At 34.7% G+C, this 15,452-nt stretch overlaps 1 protein-coding gene across 1 annotated transcript in view; it reads left to right on the top strand.

Annotated features, from left to right (window-relative positions):
* Nucleotides 1–2,509: 2,509 nt before the first annotated feature.
* The window catches only part of U2SURP (U2 snRNP-associated SURP domain containing), a 33,265-nt gene continuing 20,322 nt past the window's right edge, over nucleotides 2,510–15,452 (top strand). Inside the window, exons 1-11 of the mRNA XM_010085231.1 lie at nucleotides 2,510–2,602; nucleotides 3,708–3,822; nucleotides 4,221–4,354; nucleotides 6,309–6,376; nucleotides 8,310–8,404; nucleotides 8,490–8,522; nucleotides 8,626–8,708; nucleotides 9,187–9,352; nucleotides 10,501–10,712; nucleotides 11,659–11,702; nucleotides 15,047–15,151. Of these exons, the coding sequence (XP_010083533.1) occupies nucleotides 2,510–2,602; nucleotides 3,708–3,822; nucleotides 4,221–4,354; nucleotides 6,309–6,376; nucleotides 8,310–8,404; nucleotides 8,490–8,522; nucleotides 8,626–8,708; nucleotides 9,187–9,352; nucleotides 10,501–10,712; nucleotides 11,659–11,702; nucleotides 15,047–15,151 (1,148 nt within the window). The remainder of the gene's footprint in view (nucleotides 2,603–3,707; nucleotides 3,823–4,220; nucleotides 4,355–6,308; nucleotides 6,377–8,309; nucleotides 8,405–8,489; nucleotides 8,523–8,625; nucleotides 8,709–9,186; nucleotides 9,353–10,500; nucleotides 10,713–11,658; nucleotides 11,703–15,046; nucleotides 15,152–15,452) is intronic.

Below are 15,452 nucleotides of genomic sequence, written 5' to 3'. Positions count from 1 at the left end.
AACTGGGACTGCAGTACTTTGTGCCTTCTTATATGCAGTGTTATGTTTAATGGGAGTTTGCTTTCATACAGTTATTTGGTTACTGAGCTAGAAGCTTTCTCTTTGCTTCCGTCGTTTGCTTTACCTTTTTCACTGTATTCCATTTTTTGAAGGAGGAAGGCCTTCAAGTTTTGTATAGCTCTGTTGTTGGGAATTCTGTGAAGCTGTGTATGGTTAATAATAATGTTGTGATTGCCTACTGGAATGTAACTAGCAGGCATACGTTATTTTAATCCTATTAACTTTATATTACTGCAGCCACTTTGAAGGTGGTGGGTGGTTTGTTGGTTGGTTGGTTGTGTGGGTTTTTTTTTTTTTTTTTTTTTTTTTTTCTGAGACACTTTCTAAACTGAGGAGATCTTAGTGCCAGAACTCTTGTTATCTTACAGCTGCTTCCCTTATGTTACTAGAACATCTATTCATGTGGCTGGTCTGCAGGTATCCTGTAACATTACTGTGAGAAGTTATTTCCTGATGACAGGATAAGCCTTGGGTAGGAGTGTGGTATTTGTTTTGTCTGCATTGCTGTGCCATAGCAATATGCCCGTGTTTTGCCAGAGTTGTATATTTTATTGTCATACTGCAATATAAGCCGTCTTTCAGACAACAGTAAAACTGAATTTTATTATCTTGAAAAACATACAGATTCATGAAAAACTCCTGATAAACCTGTCACAGCAGCTCATATTGACAAACACTCTGTCGTAAACCAGATGACTTCACAGACAACACTGCGTTAATTTGTAACTGATAATTTTCCTTTTAATGATGAAGTAGGGAACATTTTCCAAAGAAATACGAGCTATTTTGTTCATATGCTTGGCACAGATCTAAGAGGTGTTCGTGATACTAAACAAGGATTATAAACTGAAGGTATTTCAAACAGTTATTTTTCACAGTGCTTTTTCATAGGTAAAAAAATCTGAATAGGAAGCTGGTATTGTAAGTAAAACCCTCTACACAGACAATTATTCCTAGAGGAAGTGGTGATCAAAGGCCTGGGAAGCCTGCCGTATGAGGGAAGGCTGAGAGAACTAGGTTTGTTCAGCCTTGAGAAAAGGCTTAGGGGAGACGTTATCACCATGTTCCAGGATTTAAAGGGTGGCTACAGAGAAGATGGAGACTCCCTCTTGACAGTCACATGGAAAAGAGGAGGGGTAATGGATACAAGTTGCTCCTGGAGAGATTGCAGTTGGACACAAGAGGAAATTTTTTCACAATGAGAACAATTAGCCATTGGAATAATCTCCCCAGGGAAGTGGTGGATTCCCCAACACTGGACACTTTTAAAATTCAGCTGAACAGGGTGCTGGGCCATCTTGTGTAGACCGTGCTTTTGCTGAGAAAGGTTTGACCAGATGACAGTCCCTTCCATCCTGGTATTCTATGATTCTTTTTGCAGTTGGCATCAAAAATTTTAAATAATGTGACAGTTAAGCTATTCACCTTAGTTGTCTTGATGTTTTATTAAATTGAGCTGATTTTTTTTTAAGAACTGTTGTTACAGAAGTGGTAGTTTTAAGCACCACTGTGCACTGTGTAAGAATATCCAAAGTATTTTGAAGATAAAGGCAAATAGCTTATGTTTTGCTCTGTTGGGGCTTTTTTTCTTGTTCCTACGCTGATTCTATATGAATTACTGTATTAAGCTAGGAGTTTCCAGAGAAGTTTATTTTCTCTCATTTCCTTCCTATTGCCCATGTCTTTTGAACATGGTTTTCATCCTGTTGTCTTTCCTCTCTCAATGCTTTACTATCTGTTAACTACCTAAACAGAATCTTAAAAATTCTAATTTCATACTCTCCAGAAGTGATGGTTACATGGAGTCGTTCCTTCATCAGGGTTTCAAGAAGAGAGGAATAGAGGTTAAATTACCTAACATAGAAGGAATCTAGGAGCTCAGCGTGAGGTCTTTTGTTTAATTAGTAGCTGAAAACCTCAAGAATGCATTTTCTTCTTCAAGCAAAAATATTTAATTTAACTTTGAAGTACAACTGAAATTTAGCATTCATTTTTTTCTTCAGTTACACCTGTTCAACCTTGTGCAAACATTCAACTTTTACAACTTTTCTTCGGATTCTTTTCTGGAAATTGCAATGATCAAAAAGGAACTGTAGTGCAAAGCATGTATTTCTAAAGATTTAGAAACTGAGTGCTGTGTAGTGATAATATCTCCAGGCTCTTATACAGCAAGTACCCTTCAGATTTCAGCTGTGTTTGAATGGTGTATTTAAAAGTTTTCTCGTTAAACCAAGGATGATTTATTTTTTTAAAAAAAAATGGATTTAAATTTTTTGGTTGCATTAGATAATGGCCAGTTCTGAGAGAAGTGCAGGAAACCTTTTCTTTGTTTTGTTTAGGTTAAGTCACTTGGGGTAGAAATTTTCTGGTCTAGACAAAGTAAAGAGTAACAGTTTTTCAGTTGTTTTGTAAACAGTTCACTGTTTTCTTACTCGTTTTTCAGCCTCTAATGGAGAGCAAACTTAAAGCATTCAGTATTGGCAAAATGAGTGCTGCCAAACGGACTCTGAGCAAGAAGGAGCAAGAAGAATTAAAAAAGAAGGTAATGGTATACAATGAAAATTTCATTTTGTATGCAGAGCTGAAATCAGTTTGCTTTTAGATTATAACCAGCTTTATCACAAGATTTCTGTATTTTGATAATTGTAACTTTCTAAGAACGAAAGTTAATTGTGTTTTACATGTTTAATTTGTTCTTGGCATCCACTGCATTAGGGTAGGGAGAGAGGCTTGCTCCTTTCTCCTGTGTGAGAAATCAAGCTCTGGCTTCCTGAATACTGAATTGCAACAATCCATTGACTATTGTATTGCTCAGAATTAAGACAACTTAAGTTGTTTTTTGTTCTTCGTTTGCTTTCTGTCATTGGATTTCAGTATTTAGAAATAGTACCTGTCCTCTCTGAAATTGTTTCAATGCACATCCGTGTTATTCTGTAAAACGTATTTTCGTCTGTCTAATGACTTATTTTGGAATTAATAAAAACGTTAACAATTGATACTGAAATTTAGGATACCCAGGAGCATCCAAATTTTAGTAAATCATTAGCTTGTGGTTGGTAGGGTAGAAGCTTTGAAAATTTTGGGCTTTGAACTTTACATGCACAACTCGTACTATATTGCAGTGGGATATCTCCTACTGGGTTGGAAATACTAGCCTAAAGAAACAGAGTAGTGCTAAATTCAGTCTCTCACTCAACTTTATTAAGTCATTGGATCAACTCGTTCTCTGAAATGCATGAAGGCGATGCTGTTGTTAATTTCCATCAGTCACATGGGCTGACTGTAACAGGTAAAAGGGAATACCTACTGTTCTCTGATGCTTAGGTCAACAAAGCTCCAGTTTCATAATTCTGGTCTTTCGTATGATCTTTTCTATTTGGCATCTTTTAAATGTTAAATTGCCATGTAAACTTGTAAATGAACAGTCATATTTGAGCATACAGGCCTTATTTGCTTTATGTATTACATGCTGTGTTCTTCCCACATTTCTCAGAAATTTGAGTTCTGTTAAAACTGAAACTCGTTTGATGCAGTTTGTAGCATGAACTCCAGAAAATAAAAAGGAATGTCATGTAGCTAATTTAAGAATAGCTGTCCAGTGGAGGTTGCTCTGTGGTGATAGTAAATATACTACATTTGCTATGTAGGAGGATGAGAAGGCTGCGGCAGAAATTTATGAAGAATTCCTTGCTGCCTTTGAAGGAAGTGATGGTAATAAAGTGAAAACATTTGTAAGAGGAGGAATCGTTAATGCATCTAAAGGTATAACTAATCTTTTTTTGGAGGGTATGGTGGTGGATCTTATGGCTTTGAGTAAAGATGAAGATTGGCTTTGAATTGCATTTTTAAATTAATATGTTACATTAGATGCAGCAAAGGAAACTTGTTGCTAAAATCTACTTTATGCTTTGAGTCACTGGGTAGGTAGTGGCGTGATTTGTCTTTTAAACTTCAGAAGAAGAAATACTTGATCTTTGTTCTTTTTTTCATATTAAAAGGTTATATTACAGAAAGTTGGTGTTATAACTTTTTTTTCTTTTATGAAATAATGTATTGAATTGAATGAACAAGACTAAAGAAGAACGGCATTCTTTCTAATGAACAGTGTTGTGTAGCATTAGTTAAAATGCACTTTGTTTTTAATTTGCCTTTAATTTCAGAGGAGCATGAAACAGATGAAAAACGGGGTAAAATCTACAAGCCATCATCACGATTTTCGGATCAAAAAAATCAACCAAGCCAACCATCTAATGAGAAGCCTCCATCCCTCTTAATGATAGAAACCAAAAAGCCTGTAAGTTTCATATTTGAATATTAACCTCATACTTAGGAAGTATTTAGAAGTGCTTAGAAAAAGGTCTGAGTGATCTTGCAGAGTGGTTTTATCTGCATTTATCACACATTAAAAGAAGTGTAAATTTTGATTTGCTTAATCCCATAGCAAATAACATGGTAATGAAATGCAGAGGTCTGGTAGCCCTGTATCCAGCATGCTATACCTAGTACCTACACTTTGATGTGGCTGCTATATATTTTTACTGTGTTCCTGCTAATTGAGACAGACTTCTCATGAGTGCAGATTTAGTGACTGTTGCAAAGTAACAGTATATCTCCAATCCTGAGAATTTGTGAAGTTTTAGAAGCAATTCGTCTTGCTGCCATCTGTTTTTTGGTTTTTATAACTTAAAAAAAAAATGACCTTTGCATTGATCCAAGTTTTTCTTGGTGAGGTTTTTTGAATTTTTTTTTTTTGTGGTGATGTTTGAGAAGTCCCTTTAGCTCTTTGAGTTGTAGCAAATAAGTGGGAGAACTTGCACATTTTGAACCTGAACACCTTGTTTTTATTGAATTTATTTTGACTTCTGCATGTTTTGATACCTTTTTTTTTTTCTTAAACTGAGATTTCATCATAAAAAGTAATGGAAATATTATGAACAAACATAGTCTTCAAGTCAAGTGATAATTACATACGATCACTGTTACTGCTGTGTATGTGTAATATGTAATTAATGTCTTGCATGTCTTTAAAAAGTCTTTCAATAGAGCTTCCTAAAATTCTTAAGCTTAAGTGAAACATGTGATGATTGCCTGGTAGGGTGGGAAATGTGTTGTAACATGATAATTGTGGGTAATCCCATCCTAGCCTCCTTCCAGCTTTAAACAAAACTCAGACTAGTGGGGTAATACTGGATGGCAGTTTTGATTTTCATTGTATGTAAAGCTCTACAGTTACAGAAATTAATTGTAGCATTTTTTTATTGTGCTGAGCTCTGTTCTGACATATGCAAGTATTTGTACTGTAAGAATATTACTGCTTTTCAAATTTGTCATGAATACTTATCAAGTAATGCAATCAGTTTACTCACTTGCCCTGTCCAATGGTGATTGAAGATAATGAGGTAAAAATGATTTTATTTATTTGGCAGACCCTCCCCAAAAACAAAAACAAACAAACAACTTTGCCTGGGGTGAGTAGGAAGTCCAGTTTTTCCAAAGCTGTAGTGTGTAACACAGTAAATATTTTGTATGTCTGCCTATTGGAAACGTTTTCATTTAAATTCGGTTATATAAAAGCAATGTTGTTGAAGATAAATTTCACGTGAGTTAGTTAAGGTGCATATATTACAGCAAAAAAAAAATTAAAATATACATATTCTTTGTCATTCAATAGTGTTTTTTCTGAGGATCTTGATCTGTTTAGAGTAACTGTTTCTTCAGACCTGTATTTATATCCAAAAAGAAGCAGGAGAAGGAAATTCTTTTCACATAGAATGTTTGTCTGTGGATAAAATAATATATATGTAAAGTAATTTACATATATATGTAGACACATATATCCATTTAATTAGAGCATGACGGTTTACTAGGGGTGTAGTCAGCTTCCAAGTTTTTAAGTGGAACGAACTGACAACATACATCAAAAATATTTTAAATTTGTGTGTTGTAGAGAGAGTATTTGACACATGCTGCATTGTGATAGTGAAAAGTAACAAAATTTAGTTTAAGCTATCCTTAATTTTATATTTTCTACCTTTGTGTTTGATAGTGCTCAGTCTTAATGTTTTCAAGTCTTTTTGTTTTGTTTTTTTTTTGTTTGGTTTTTTTTTTTCCTCCTGTAGTCTACTTGGTTTGAAAGCTGTGGGTAAATATGCATGGAAATTATCTAAAATTTTGTTACGTACATAGAATTTTTATTTTTTGTTTCATTTTATCTGCTGAAATGTTGGCTGATATATCTTTAATTTTAGCCTTTGAAGAAAGGAGAGAAGGAAAAGAAAAAGAGTAACTTGGAACTGTTTAAAGAAGAATTAAAGCAGTAAGTTTGACTAGTTTTTATTGTAAATAAACGAGATGTAAGGTTTTACCGTGTTTTTACAGACAGTATTTAGGATCATTCTTGCTAAGCTGTTCCCCAAAGAAGGTTTTTGGTTTGTTTTGATTTGTTTTTTTTCCCCAAATGCTTGCGGAGCGATATGACTTAAAATTAACAATGGCAATGATAAACAGAGTACGAACCCATGCTGGTAGATGCTCAGCACAGGTTTCTGTGATTTGTCTGGATAATTGATTGCTATCTAGTTAGTTCTCATACTTCTGCCCTTTCTTATTTTCATTGGTGGTAGGAAGCATTTACCACTATTGCTGAAAAGGACTCTGTTTTGAAACCTAGCATAGACGAGAGGCTATAAAATGATAAAAAAAACCCAAAACAAAACAGAAAAGCCCAGTATGCTGGCTTAAATCTTTGTCTGTTTAAATGAATGGATTTCTCTGCATGTTGGAAATGTTTGTGACCTTTGAACCAGTTGAAACAGGTACTGCCTTCCTAAGTAGGAGAATGTACAGAGCAGTTAACCAAAAAAATGACATATGAGTGCATAAAGTATTTCAGAGAACCCTTGTGTGAGTGACTGGCTAGGTTTCGAAAGCCACCTAAGATGATTTTTGGAACAGTAAGGCATTAATAGAAGCTTTGATGATTGAATCAACCAGACATCTACCAGGATAAAAAAAGGAAACACAGGTTTGTTTCTTTGCCAGCTACTGTCAGTATGTTACTTACAAGCAGAACTTGGAACACAATTCTGTTACAAATTAGCAAGTGTGAGCCTATAGATGAAACACTTGTTAACATGGTCTCGGGCATTGTTAAATTTAGTGAAGATACAGCAAGACAAGTAGTCACTGCAATGGATGAGGATGTTCAGGTTTTTGGTGTTTTCTCTTTATGCGGAGGTAGCAAAGAGACTGGTAGCAAATTGAAATGTGTATCAGGCTCGGAAAGAGTAAGAAGTTTGGTCAGTGTCTCTAAAAACTATATCCAGAGGAATTGTAGTATGAGGTTGACCTTTTGTATTAATGCAGAAATAAGACTTGTAATTAAAGTTTAGAGATGTACTTCAGCTTGCATAATTTTAAAAACAAGCTGAATAATGCTTCAAAAAGCAGATTCTATCATGTTTGAATGTGTAATACAAAAGAAAGCAGCGCATGAGTTGAGTGTGTACGAGTGCCATGTATTTGCCCTGATGTTAGAGACAGAAAATGAAATAATCTGTATGCAGTAGAAAACAGTAGGTATTGCATTATGAATCCATAAATGGCTCTTGTGACTAGTGTCTGAACTTTGCTGCTGTCTGTTCATTAGTTGATGTCAATTCCCTGGCAGCCTTGTATTCCTGGTATGTGATCTCTTCATACCAGGATTTAAGACTGAACTACAAAGAACGAAATAGTTACTTGTATGAGTACTGTCCTCAGAGTTGTAAACTGAGGTGAGGTCAGTTCTGGAGATGGTCATATGGGGGTGTCTGTCGCCCTACAAGGTGATAGCCCACGCGAATAAGACTTAGAAAAGGTAGGAGGGGAAATAGACACTGAGGAGTTGTGTGCATCTTGAAGAGTATTCTGAACAGTCAATGGATCTCAGGCAGTTGGATGTGGAATTTGTGTCACTTCTTCAGAGCACTGTTCTTTCTGGTCTTGTAAACTGCTTATTGAACCAGATCAATTCAATTGACATTAAAATACCTTGACACTATGAGTGAGGAAGTATGCAGCTGGAATAATTGTAGTAGATATATTCCAGTTGATTAAACAGAAATTCAAACGTACGGGCAATTTGATATTTCTAATATGCCCATTGTTTAATATTAAAAATTCTCATATTTCTAAAGTTAATTGAAAATTTTGGAATAAAAACCTCAAAATGGTATGAAGTTGTTACTGATGTGAAACTTGTTTTGTAGAATACAAGAGGAGCGTGATGAAAGACATAAAACAAAAGGCAGATTGAGTCGTTTTGAACCACCCCAGTCAGATTCAGATGGCCAGCGTCGTTCAAGTAAGTAGATGTTATTTTTTTAATGTTTGTTTGGGCTACAAAATTTGTAGACTAAATTATACATATTTTTCTTTTATTTATTCAGTGGATGCTCCTTCACGAAGAAACAGATCATCTGGTGGTAATATAGATTCTTTTCTCATTCAATATAGTGTTGTCACTTAAATGCATAGCAGGGATTATGATGTCTTTTTTTTCTGTTTTTTCCTCCATCATTGTAGTACTGGATGATTATGCACCAGGGTCACATGATGTTGGAGATCCAAGCACAACAAATTTGTATCTTGGAAACATTAATCCTCAAGTAAGTTTGGAGCCAAGGAGTGAAGTGCAGTGTTGGCATGTTTGGGTCCAGCTGAATTTTTTTTTCAGTGGCAATTTTCCCCCCTTTTTATTTTAAACCATACTGATATGTTTAAACTCATACTAGGTACAATTGGCGGCTGTAGGAACATTATTCACTTGAATAAGTGCTCCTTACATGATGCTGCAAAAGTTAAGGTTTGGACTGTCAGTTACTAGTTAATTTTAAACTGAGCATTTTTTCGTGTTTCCATAGATATCTCCATCCAAGGTGGATCACATCTCAAAAATTTGAGTGTGCTCAGTTTAAAAGGCAATTTTTCAAATTATTTTTGCAGTAGATTGCATTGGGGAGGTATCAATGAGGGGTTGTTTTTCAAGAAACTAAAAACTTTAAAATCTTGACATTGGACAATAATACGAACGCGTACCTTAGAAATACAGTAGCAAGATGCTAATTTTTATCTTTTTTCATGCAGATGAATGAAGAGATGTTATGTCAAGAATTTGGACGCTTTGGACCATTAGCAAGTGTTAAAATTATGTGGCCAAGAACTGATGAAGAAAGAGCAAGAGAAAGAAATTGTGGCTTTGTTGCCTTTATGAACAGGAGAGATGCTGAAAGAGCATTAAAGAATTTAAATGGTAAACAGATTTCTCAGTTTGGAATTGTAATTATCTTTGTAGGAATATTGAGGAAGAACTGTAGGCATTATCTTTAAGTTGTTTTGTTAGAGTAGTGATAGATGTGCTGTAACTCCAGTAGATACCACACTGGGACTGATTTTAGTTTGCACTGGCTGTTTTGCGGGCAGCTGAATGTTATCAAACTATAGCATACACCAGGGCTGGGAATACTGGTGGTTTTTGCTGTATGTGAAAACGTAAAATTTCTGACTGTTTTGAAGACGTGAGCAGGAGGTAGTGTTTGATAATTTCTCCTCTGTAAACAGACTCTTTGAAGAAGGAATCTGTTACTTGTAGTTGTTAAACAACAATAATTTTTTTGGTGGATAAATTTAACTAGTGCACAGGATATAATCAATAATTGGTTATAAATATGTTTTTTTGAATAATGGCTAAATTCCCAGTATTGAAGAGGTAACTGTACTACACCAGACATGTAATGTTGCATAGTTGCGTATGGGCTGTCTTGTCTGTCTTTTATTTGGAAAAAAAAAAAAAGGAAAAAAATATCTTACGTGATGAAGAAAGCTGTGTCCTTATAGTTCAGGGGAAGCCTGCAAATAAAAAATCAGTGTCCTTGACAGAAAGAGTAGAAAATGAAAGGTTGCCCTTGCATAGCTTACTCAAAACGGTCCTTTACTAGGACCATTAGTAAGTAGGCTTACAATATGTAGGCATTCCAGTTGATTATTATGTTTGTTTTTGAATAACATAATTTGAAGTTTTTTATTACGAACAAAACATTCTGAAGAATTGAAGTGTAGAAATAATACCATTTAAAAATTGCTGTGTTCATTGTGATGTATAGAATGTAAAAAGTTTTAAATTTTTTTTCCCCCAGCAATTCAAGTAATTGTGTACTGTAGTGTCCTGAAAATGTACGTGAGGGAAGATTAATAAAATATTTAATGTAAAAGGCTTTCATTTGTACATGATGTAGCCTGACAGGTATGATACACTAATCAACAATATCAGCAAAAAATTAACCATGGCAGGCAAGCCTCAGTCCTGCCCTTGCATGGAGAAATCTTGAGCAACACAGAACCAATTGATAACAGAAGGATGTTCTAGTTTTGTTTTGTTTTGTTTTTCTTTAACTTTTTCAGGGAAGATGATTATGTCGTTTGAAATGAAGCTAGGTTGGGGCAAAGCTGTACCTATACCACCACATCCAATATATATTCCACCTTCTATGATGGAGCATACCCTCCCGCCTCCTCCGTCAGGACTACCTTTTAATGCCCAGCCTAGGGAGAGGTTGAAGAATCCTAATGCGCCAATGTTACCACCACCAAAAAACAAGGAAGATTTTGAGAAGGTAACTTACAGTACCCTGGGCCGTAGCTCATTGTTGAATACAAGATCTGTGACAGTATTGCAGTGGCTTCATAGGTTTGCATTGTTCAGGCTGACTTTGGCGGCCCTTAGTGTACAAACTCACTGGCTCCCTGCTGTAGCCCAAGGGAACCTACTTAATTCCTGAAGCTCTGTTTCATGGCAGTGTTAGAGTACAGTATATCGAGTCTTGATTTCTCTTAGTGCTGCTTTAAATCTGGCTATCATTTTCCCCCTCCAGGCTCCCTGGATTTTTTTCTCCTACGTCCCCCCCTTTTGTTGGCTGCCAAATTGCAGTACCTAAATTGTTTTCTTTAGGGAAAATACTACATTTTAATTTGGGTGGCATTATTTTTACACTAAAGGAGTTGATGTATTTTGTGTAGAAGGTAATTAATCTGGACATTGAGTAAGTATTTTATGCTACTTGCAAGTCAATTTTCAAACTTTTTTTCTGGATTATTAGCTGATAAAAAGGGTAAGTATCTTGTAATCACAAACCAACTTGATTTACATTTATAAGAATTTGTTGATTCTTTGAATGACACTTAAATGTTAGGGTTGGTTTTTTTTTTGTAAGACTTGGGAATACAGTAATACCAACATGATCCAAGTCAAATAGTCTAGAATCTTTTCATTAATTTAAGAACTCCTTTATTAATTATATTCAGTGTAGTATCTATTCGGTGCATCAATGTACATTCTAACAGGAATGTTCTGATACTTTGCAATTGGTGAACCTTTATGGTTCACTGACACAACCATTTGCATTTTGTGTAATTGCTTAGTTATAACTTCACAGCAGTGATTGCCTGCAAAACTTGTGATAGATGTGTAGTATTTTCATTGCATATGTATATTTTTGCTTGTTACTTGTTAACAATACTCACATATTCTATGTTTATTATCTGATGTGACTTCATATACAGACTCTGTCGCAAGCCATAGTCAAAGTGGTTATCCCAACAGAAAGGTACATGTTTTTCTTTATTATTACTGATCTAAATATAGAAAATTTCCCCTTCGGAATTTTAAGGAAAAATGGTGATGTTGAGGAAAAGGTAATGGCTTGACTGAGCAATGGTTCTTTCATGACACTTAGAGAAATGTGCGTGTTCTTTAGTCTTATTATCCTCATCCTAATAGCTCTTTTTTTTAGTGAGGATAGATTTAAGTAATTATCTTTTGCATTGAATTTGACCACTAGAAATAGCTGTAGGGTAATGAAGTTAACCTAGTGAACACTAGGGTGAAATAGCTCATGTTGGAGATGCTGTGTAAGTCCTGACGTAAACCTCCGAGTACTTACAGCTAGGATGCAGCTGTCTACAGTATGATGCTGTGGGGTTTTTTTCTTTCCTTTTTTTTTTTTTTTTGAGTTAGACAGTTTGCAACCAATTCAGTGTTCCTTTTTTTTTTTTTTTTTTTGAGTTATACAGTTTGTAACCAATTCAGTTAAAAATCAGTTTTGATTTCTGTTGTGTGTGGTTTTTCTTTGTTTGTTGTTTTTTGTTTGTTTGCTTCTGTTTGGGGTTTTTTTTTAATGTGCAACAGTTAATAACTTTGGTCTCTGAAAAGGGTAGTTCTGTATTGCAAGGGTGTTTTTACATTTGGGTCCCAGTTGGTGCTCCTGCCTTCACACTAGTCTAGGTATGCTCTTGCTCAGTTAAGCTAAAACCTTTTCCCAAACACAGGAACACAACACTGTTTTGAAAGTAAATAAACACAAAAGATTACCAAATTCTCTTTGACATTGGCCTTGGTGAGCAACACCAGCTGAACTGTCTGCGGCAGCGGGGGACCAGGAAAACATCATGGGATGGATTGGGAAAGTATACATTTTTTGACCAGACATTGGTACGATCGGCTCCAATAAATGTGGTTTTATTATAACTGAAAAAAATTTTTTTTGTTGGCCAACTTAAGCTAAATGACATTTTAAAATAATAATGCACTTAAAACTGTCATCTTTTTTTACTACACTGTTTTAATTGTCACAAAGTCCCTTTTTTCTTTTTTTTTTGTGTGTGTGGGGGAGGGAAGAAAATTGGTGAAGCTAGTTATATTAGTATATTAACGTATTTGACAGATGCTCAAATGCAGTAGTATTTTTGCTGAATTTTTAGGACAGTACAATTTTTGTTGGGTAGAGACATGAATAATTATAGGGCAACCAGGAGGAGTCTGATTTGAGAAACATATTGAGTAGTAGAACAAGTACTTGTAAAACTGTACAGTGCTTACAGAGTAATTAACTTCCGAAAGAAAAGATGTTTCCATTTTATTTACTGCAGCATTTTGAAAGCTCTTATGATAAGAAAAGCTCATGCTAATTGAATTGTATTTGAAAATGCATTTATTTTTTTTCCCCTGATGATTTTCAAAGATGCTAATAACAATTAAAACTATTATGCAGTGCATCACATCATGCAAAAATTTTGACTGACTTTAGTGGGATAATGCATTTATTCTCCTTTGTTTGAAAATTTTTGATACTGGTTTTTAACATCTTTTACTTCTTAACATTCACTAAACACGAAACCTTGATTATACGTCATCAAGATTTTTCTGAGAAATTAACTTCCACGTAATCGTACTAAAATGCGTGTAAGACCCTCTTTCAGATATGGGATGTACTGAATCTTTTTTCACACACTTGAGGTCTTTCCAAAGCAGATGTTCTTGTTCAAGCATAAGCTTCTCTTACGCAACCTTATTGTACTCAACTAAAGAAAAATTATATTAAAACCAGTGCCATGGTTCTACAGGAGCCAGAAATTATCTCATTGAACTTGCCTTAAAATACATGAATGGTGTGATAGCTCAGAGGCTTGAAAGCTAATTGTACTTTTTTTTTTTTCTTACTGAGGTTTTCAAATACAGTTCATAACAACAAGAACAGTCTGGCTATTTAGACTTTCAGAACACTGCTTTAAATAAAATGGCTACAGAATTACTGAGGCTATGTTCTCTTGACAATGTTTCTAGGATTATAAAAAGGAAACAGGAAAATTGAGCTGTAGGTGGCTTTTTGGTTTTTTGTGTAATATGTGAGACAAATGTAGATTTGATCCTAGCTGGTATAAAACAGAACATTTGCTAAGTTTTCAGATGACAGGGGCAAGTTTTTCTTTCTATGTAAATGTTTTTTGATCTAGTGCATTGTATCTGTGGCAGAACTTTGAATAGTCGTGGAAGAAAATAGTCACCTCATTACTCAGAAGTAGTAGAAAATTCTGCAGCTTTTCAGTGTAACAATTTTTGAAATGTCATAATTAAAAATTTTGCTAAAAATAAATATAGTGACATACATGTAGAGAACCAATATCCATTTGTTGCATCTAAGAAAATAAATTTAAAAATGTAAAAATCTGTATTTTTTTTGTTTGCATCACATTCGAAGGACATGTGCTGTGAAGCTTTTGATATATGTAGATAATCTATATTTGAAAATTCAGGATCCTGTTTCCAAAAAACCCTAAAAGGTTGGGAACTAAAGATCACTATTCTTTTTAAAGGTTATGACTATCTCCTGTTATCATGCTTATAAGTAGCTCTGCATTTTCAGATGTGGCTTGAAAAACATGCATTTCACACCTGCTTCTGGCCTGTCTCAGGATGTAGTGCTGAATGAAAGGAATACAAATTTTTATTTTTTTTAATTGTGATTTGCTTCACTTGAGTGTACGAGGGAGGAAACATTTGATGGTATGACATGAAATGATGGACAGTTTTGTTCTATGCCAACAGTTTGAGTCTTGATCAAAAAGAGATTATCTAAATTTAATAAAATCATTGCCTGGTTTGGCATCATGAAGGCTATTTGCTTTTCCTTTCATACTTGAATAGTTTGAAAGCTGAATGCAGTTTCCGTTGAATTTGTTGTGTTTAATTTTGAGCATAATATTCAGCCACTTGTTCTCTGTAGAACTTTAGCTAACACTTTTTTGGTCTTAGTTCTAGGCAATTTAGATGAGGGCTTAGTTTTTGATGGTTAGTTGTACTTCGGTGTTGAGTTGCCCATTTTTATGGGTAAAAACTATTAAGCAAGAGATGGTTGTAGGCTAAGCCGTGGAAGTTCAGCAATGAGGTCTCCTCTTATTCTTACTCCTCCACTCCTAGGCATGTTTTTATTTTAGAATGCCCGTGTCTATGGTGCAAGGCTATGATATGTTCCATGTTACCTTATCTCTTATACAGTTTTCTTAACAATACAGCAAAATAATCTCCTGCACAGTTGTAGTATCTTAGGTGGAGTGTAGTTTTATATAGTGTTAGGTCTGAATCAATTTTTCTTTAACTGTGTTGTTGTTGTAGGAATTTGCTCGCTTTGATACATCGAATGATAGAGTTTGTAGTACGGGAAGGGCCTATGTTTGAAGCCATGATCATGAACCGAGAAATCAACAATCCAATGTTCAGGTGCTTATTATTTTGCTTCAGTTTGAAATAGCGCTATTTTCACTGTTGCTAATATTGTGCATTTCTGAAATATTAGTAAGACTTGTTTTTTCTATGTCTGTCTTTACATGCAGATTAAAATTTTACAAATTGTAGAAATGCTTATGCTATCTCTTTTTGAAGACTGCACTTTTATTCTAGTTGTTAATGTGTACATACAAATAAATAGTAAACACACACTATAGAATACATTTGTACCTATTTTAAAAATATAAATGATAAATAAAATTACATTTAACGCCTACTTTTCTGAGGGATTCAG

The sequence above is a fragment of the Pterocles gutturalis genome, unplaced genomic scaffold (genome assembly GCF_000699245.1).
Source record: "Pterocles gutturalis isolate BGI_N339 unplaced genomic scaffold, ASM69924v1 scaffold43690, whole genome shotgun sequence".
NCBI lineage: Eukaryota > Metazoa > Chordata > Aves > Pterocliformes > Pteroclidae > Pterocles > Pterocles gutturalis.
This window is presented reverse-complemented; position numbering and strand designations above follow the sequence as displayed.